Source organism: Natrix helvetica (assembly GCF_964273705.1).
Source record: "Natrix helvetica genome assembly, chromosome: 3".
In the NCBI taxonomy this organism is placed as follows: domain Eukaryota; kingdom Metazoa; phylum Chordata; class Lepidosauria; order Squamata; family Natricidae; genus Natrix; species Natrix helvetica.
Window position 1 is genome coordinate 170115965 of NC_138549.1, and position 6425 is coordinate 170122389.

The 6425-nt window shown below is 43.8% G+C and overlaps 1 protein-coding gene across 4 annotated transcripts in view; it reads right to left on the bottom strand.

The window, feature by feature from the left end:
- NKAIN4 (sodium/potassium transporting ATPase interacting 4) overlaps positions 1 to 2069 on the bottom strand; it is a gene marked incomplete at its 3' end in the record, with an annotated part of 125508 nt that extends 123439 nt beyond the window's left edge. For all 4 annotated transcript variants that reach the window (XM_081949829.1, XM_081949827.1, XM_081949826.1 and 1 more), the window contains exon 1: positions 1738 to 2069. In XM_081949829.1, the coding sequence (XP_081805955.1) occupies positions 1738 to 1791 (54 nt within the window). In that variant the 5' untranslated portion in view covers positions 1792 to 2069. The remainder of the gene's footprint in view (positions 1 to 1737) is intronic.
- Positions 2070 to 6425: the final 4356 nt, after the last annotated feature.

Here is a 6425-nt window from a genome sequence, read left to right on the forward strand (position 1 = left end):
GATTGGCACCCACTGTTAAGGAATCTCCCCTTTCCAACCTTACAAAATAAACTGGAAAAAAAGATTGGTGATGCAAGGAGCCTGCTTTTTGGAGGAGATTATTTTGCTGATCTGGAAAAGTCCTTACGGGCCACAAGGGACTTACGGCCACCGTTCAACCCCAAACTACTGTTGCTAAGCGAGACACGGAAGCGAGTTTTGCCCCGTTTGATGACCTTTCTCACCGCGGTTGTTAAGCGAGTCACTGCAGTTGCTAAAGTTAGCAACATGGTTGTTAAGTGAATTTCCCCATGGACCTTTCTTGCCAGACCCCGCGACCGTCATGAATACGAGTCAGCTGACAAGCGTCTGAATTTTGTTCAGGTGACCGTGGGGGTTCCCCAATGGTCGTAAGTGTGAAAAACGGTCATAAGTCGGTTTTCCCAGTGCTGTTGTAACTTCGGAAAGTCACTAAATGAACTGTTGTAAATCGTGGATTACCTATAGCTTGAAAACCCTTAAAACGACAATTCCACTTGAAATATTTCTTAACCACGTAACTCCTTTCCAAGGCAAAGTTGCGTACCCCGAGATTGCAGCACCCCCAGTCTGTGGGGGGGATGGCTATTCCACAGTTCACTTCCACAGTGTTCCCCCCCCCCCCCCGCAAGGAAAACCCACAGCTGGTGAACAGTTCAATCCATTTGATTTCCATCTGTTTCCTTTAGCAAAATTGGAACAGTAGTATTGGTTTTTTTTAAAAAAAAGATAATCCTCAAGGGGTTTTTTGGGGGGAGGGGATCACTTTTGGATGCGCAAGCCAATTTCAAGGAATTTAGGGAGTTGGTGCGTTTTCAATTTTAATCTTTCATTCACAGAATAGAGAGAAAAAGTGGAACCCTCATCCCAACCAGTCAGATTTTAAAAAATTAGGATTGATACATCCAAAATGTTCACATATGACAAACTAATGACAAACTAATAATAAATCAATCAATAAAATGTGTCTGTAGAGATTCTCAGTCATCCAAGTCATGGTTGTCCCCAAAGGTGCCTTTTTTTCACCCAAAGGTGCATTTTTTTTCAGGAGGCAACTGGAGTTGCTTGTTTTTTTTGTTTTCTTTTTGAAGATGTTTCACTTCTCATCCAAGAAGCTTCTTTTCAAAAGAAAAGAAAAAAAAAACACCCAAGAAAGTCCAGTTGAAAAAAAAAAAAACTACCTTCGGGACATCCAAAATGCGTGTTGGGGTTTCTCTAAGGCGCCCCAAACTCAGCAGGACAGAAGAAGTCAAACGCCCCACCTGGGCTCCCCTTCCAGCGCTCCCATTCGCACCGCACACGCTTCCGGCCGCGTTCACACGACACGCTGAACTTCGGCTTCATATTAAGCGCGATTAAGTCGGTGAGGGGAGAATGCGGGCGCGATACGAACCCAGCTCCCCTCCCTGCCACCCAAGACTCGTTGAAGGACCAATGGCCAATGGCGCTCGAGTAACCCCTTTCAAGGATGTCGTGTGAACCCCCCCCCCCTCAAAAAAAAAACAAACCCATGAAAGAGGGCACAACTCGGCGACAAAAGACGGGAGAAGAGCCTTTACCGACCTTATAAGACAGCCCTCTCTGGGCGCGGGTTCGAATCCCAGTCGCCCAAGAGGATGGGAAGTGTTAGTCCCGCTGCGCCTGCGGAACGCGCTGCCCCAGGAGCATCCCTGCCCGGAAAGACGCTCAGCTCCCCCGACCCTCAAAAAAAATGCTTACCAGCTGTAAAGTGCAGAGGAAGATCAAAGTGCAGCGCCCGGTGCAACATCCCATCTTGGCTCGTTCGGTCGTGGGGACCGACCCGCGCTGGCTCCGGGCGCGGATTTTCACCGAGCAGCGCCCGAAAGAGACGCCGCCGCCGCCATCGCTCGGCTCCGGCGTTTTCGCTCGGCTGGGTGGGTGGGAAGAGAAGGGGGGAAAGAGCCGGAGGAGCGGCTGCCTTGGCTTCTCCCTTAGCTGCCTTCCCCGGGAAAAACAGCCCGGGCTGCGCTCCGCTACAAAACAGCTGCTTTGGGGAAAGCGCTCCGCTCGCAAACTCTTCCTCCGCTGAAAAGGGAAGGAGGGAGGGAGGGAAGGAGGGAAGGGTGGGTGGGCGAAGGGGGCGAGCGCTTCTTAAAAGGGCGACGCCGCCTACAGGTGGGCCTCCCGCCTGAGAGAACGGATGAACAGTTGGAAGGGACCTAGGAGGTCGTCTAGTCCAATGTTTCTCAACCTTGGCGACTTTAAGTCTTGTGGACTTCAACTCCCAGAATTCCCCAGCTAGCTGTGCTGGCTGGGGGATTCTGGGAGTTAAAGTCCACAGGAAAGTCGCCAAGATTGAGAAACACTGTTCTAATCCAATTCGCCTCCCCCCACCAGCAGCAGATCCTACCCCATTTCTTTATTTTATTTTATTAAATACAGTTTTTTATTGCTTTTTTTAAAAAAACAACATATTTATGAACAAAGCCTTGTCCAGGTTTTCCCCTTTTGCATCCTCTTTTATACATAGTCCATTTTACATCATCATTCTATTTCCAATTTCAACTCTTAACTATTCTCTTCTCATATTTTCCATCTTACGCTTATCTTCCTCTTGCGATAGAAACGATAGCATTCATTGCCCCTTCGAAGTTATGCCAAATTGTCCTTTCATGATTCCTCTTTTCATCTCTTTTAGCCGAATGAAACCATCTGGTTATTATATTTTTTTAAAATTTTAGTTCCTTTTACTTCTGTTCTTGTTCTTCAAGGAAGCCCTCTTTTCCTCTCTTCTCTTCTATTTCCTGGTCTGTGCTCCATCTCCATTCTTTTTAAAAAAATTATTACTGAATGATTTTCTATTAAATAGATTTCATAGTGTATTTAAGAAACATCATGTCTGGGTATTTAATTTGCTTAACGTAGGGGATGGGTGGCTCAGTGGCTAAGACTGAGCATGTAAAATGAGCATGTAAAAAGCATGGAACGATGCAAGTAGAAAAATAGGGACCACCTTTGGTGGGAAAGTAACAGCGTTCCGTGGAACATTGAGTCATGCTGGCCACATGACCACGGAGACATCTTCGGACAGCGCTGGCTTTGAAACGGAAATGAGCACCGCCCCCTAGAGTCGGGAACGACTAGCACATATGTGCGAGGGGAATCTTTATACTTTAACAAAGGGTTGTCAAACTCGATTTCATTGAGGACCACATCAATAATACAATACAATAAAATAGTAGAGTTGGAAGGGACCTTGGAGGTCTTCTAGTCCAACCCCCTGCCCAGGCAGGAAACCCTATACCGTTTCAGACAAATGGCTATGCAACATCTTCTTAAAGACTTCCAGTGTTGGGACATTCACAACTTCTGGAGGCAAACTGTTCCACTGATTAATTGTTCTAACTGTCAGGAAATTTCTCCTCAGTTCTAAGTTGCTTCTCTCCTTGATTAGTTTCCACCCATTGCTTCTTGTTCTACCCTCAGGTGCCTTGGAAAATAGTTTGACTCCCTCTTCTTTGTGACAACCCCTGAGATATTGGAAGACTGCTATCATGTCTCCCCTAGTCCTTCTTTCTCTTAAGCAACCGTTCTTCATATGTTTTAGTCTCCAGTCCCCTAATCATCTTTGTTGCTCTTCTCTGCACATCAGGGGTGTGTTTGACTTTGGGGGAGTTGGGTGGGGGGTGTGGCCAGCTCAATGTCACTCGTGTCAGGGGTGCCTGTGGGGGCCCAAGCGCTCTACCAGCAAAAACGAGCTTCTGGGCTCTGTTTCTGACTATGACGGCCTCCTGCAACCCTCTGCCAGCAAAAAACGAATTCAGGAGGGCCGCATGTGGCCCACTCGAGCTCCGTTTTCGATGGCAGAGGCACCGCGGACCTGTCCTTCGCTATTTCTAGGGTGGCCCCGCGGGCCAGATCTAAGCACCCTGCGGGCTGGATCCATCCTGTAGGCCTTGAGTTTGACACCCCTGTGTCATGGGATTAATTCTAATCCTATCAGTCTGCCTTTGTTTCGAAATCTCCTGTCTTGAACTGATTTCTGCCTACCGTGTTTGCTTTGCTTATGAATAGAGCCATCTAGATAGCCGGCTGCTTCGTTCAATCAGCCTTAGTCATCAGTATCTCCTTAAGTGCTGACATCTGTTGTGGGCAATTAAGAAAAAAAAGGGGGGGCTTCTCAAAACCATGTTTCTCCATTTCTTCCTTTGGGGAAATAAACTATTCTGCAATTTTTAAAAATATTCCTCAAAATATTTCATTCTTCTAGGAAGGGGAGGGGCTTCCCACACCCATTTTGTCGGCCACCCCAGAAACTATGTGGCTGTCACTAGTTTCGGGCTACCAAACAAGCAGAGACTTCTTTTCTGGCATCCTGCCTCCATTTTATTTCCAGTGTCTTTCTCCCGGACTGGATTTTTCTTCGAACAGAATGTTATGTTTAAAGTCCTTAAAGCAAAACGCATGGGCATTTATCCAAAGAGAGAGGCCACAGGCATTTCAATCCATAGGATGTAAACCGATGTTTCCCAAACTTTCTGTAATCATGGTGTAGTAAGTAAATATTTAGGACATGCAGGGATCGCCCCATTAAGCAAACAAAATCTTTCCCAACATTTTTGTCCTTAAGAGGATTCACGTTGCAGGGGAGATCATATAATGAATACGGCTGCGGTCCCATGTGCTTACCATCTATTTCTAAATTATATTTTGGCATTTATATATACAGAGCGTCCACAAAAATCCTTGCTCAGTTTGAATGTTTAGTAACTTCACTTGTGTATAAGATACACACCATTTGTGAAATGCTACAGAAAAGGGAAAATTGCTTAGGAGTTAGCGTATTTGTTTGGAGAAGGTTAATTCTTCACATATTCACCATGTTTTTGGGATACCAAGTACCCACAGTTTTGAGGTTCTTCAAACACCTTCTGCAGTTGTCTCCGATTTATTGCACTGACCACATTTGTTGTGCTTGCATTTTGTCCAATAGCCATTAAAAGAAAAACTCCAATAAATCCTTTTGTCTTATACAAAATACATATACATTTGTGAATGCTCCAACACTAGACATTTTTAAGAAGATGTTGGATATCCCTTTGTCTGAAGTGGTATAGGGTTTCCTGCCTAAGCAGGGGGCTGGACTAGAAGATCTTCAGGGTCCCTTCCAACTCTGTTATTCTATATTCATCACCAGAATATTGACCAGTCTGATAAAAAGCCAGTTTATAAGCAGGAATTGAACAGATCTAATCAATCCAAGATTGTTGAACCAAGATAATACCAGCTTTCTTTAAAAAAAAAAATCTTTTTTTTTTGCTAGCCCTTAGTGTGCAAATCCATAATTTTTATAGTTTGATGAATTTTGAATTTTAGATAGATTCAGATGCACCTTCCCATTTTTAAACCATGATTTTTCCTCCTCTTTTCTTTTTCTTTTTATTAAAACAAAATGGGAAAATAATAGGTAAGCCCTTTTTGCATGCAGGTGTTACTTTCAACTTTTTTTATTTCTAGTAGAATGAAATGTACAAATATTAAATTTTTAAAAAGGCTGATACTTCTTCAAACGATCCCAGTTCAATAACTTTTCAGCACTCTCTGGATCAAAAGACTGCTTTGTGGCAAAATTCAGAGATATGAAAAAAAAAATAGCTGGAGAAGGGAGGGAGGGAGAAGGAAGGAATGAAAAGAATGAGAAAAAGAGAAAGAAACAGCAAAAGAGAAAGAAAGAAAAAAGCGCAAAGAGAGAGAGAGAAAGAGAGAGAAAGAGAAAGAAAGAAAGAAAGAAAGAAAGAAAGAAAAAGAAAAAAGAAAAAGATTTTGGGAAGGGAGGGAGAGAGGGAGGAAGAAATGAAGGGAAGAAAGGAGGGAGAAAAAAGACAAGGGAGGGAGGGAGGGAGGAAAAGAATGAAGGAAACAAAGAAAGCGCAAAAGAGAGAGAAAGAAAGAAAAAGTGCAAAAGAAAAGACAAAGAGAAAGGGAGAGTGAAAGAGAGAGTGAATGACAGTGTAAGAGAAAAAGAAAGGAAGGAAGGAAGATATTTTTGGGAGGGGAGGGAGAGAGGGAGGGAGAGAGGGAAGAAAGGAGGGAAAGACTGAGAGAAAGAAAAAAGAGCAAGAGAACGAAAGAAAAAAGTGCAAAAGGAAGGACAAAGAAAGAGTGAAAGAGAGAGAGAAAGAAAGACAAGGGAGGGAGAGAGGAAGGAAGAAGAGAAAGGAAAGAAGGGAGGGAAGAAGGAATTATCAGTTCTTTATGTTTTGCTCTCAAAATAAAATAAAATAAAAATATGGACTGTTTACAGAAGCCAAAGTGGAAAAATCGTTTGCATTTTGCTCCAAAAATTCCACTTGCTGAGATACGATTCCATATTGAAGATCTTCAAAAATCTCACCACAAAGGTCTCTGCCATCCGCTCTTTTGTCCGGATTGATAATTCCCTGCAG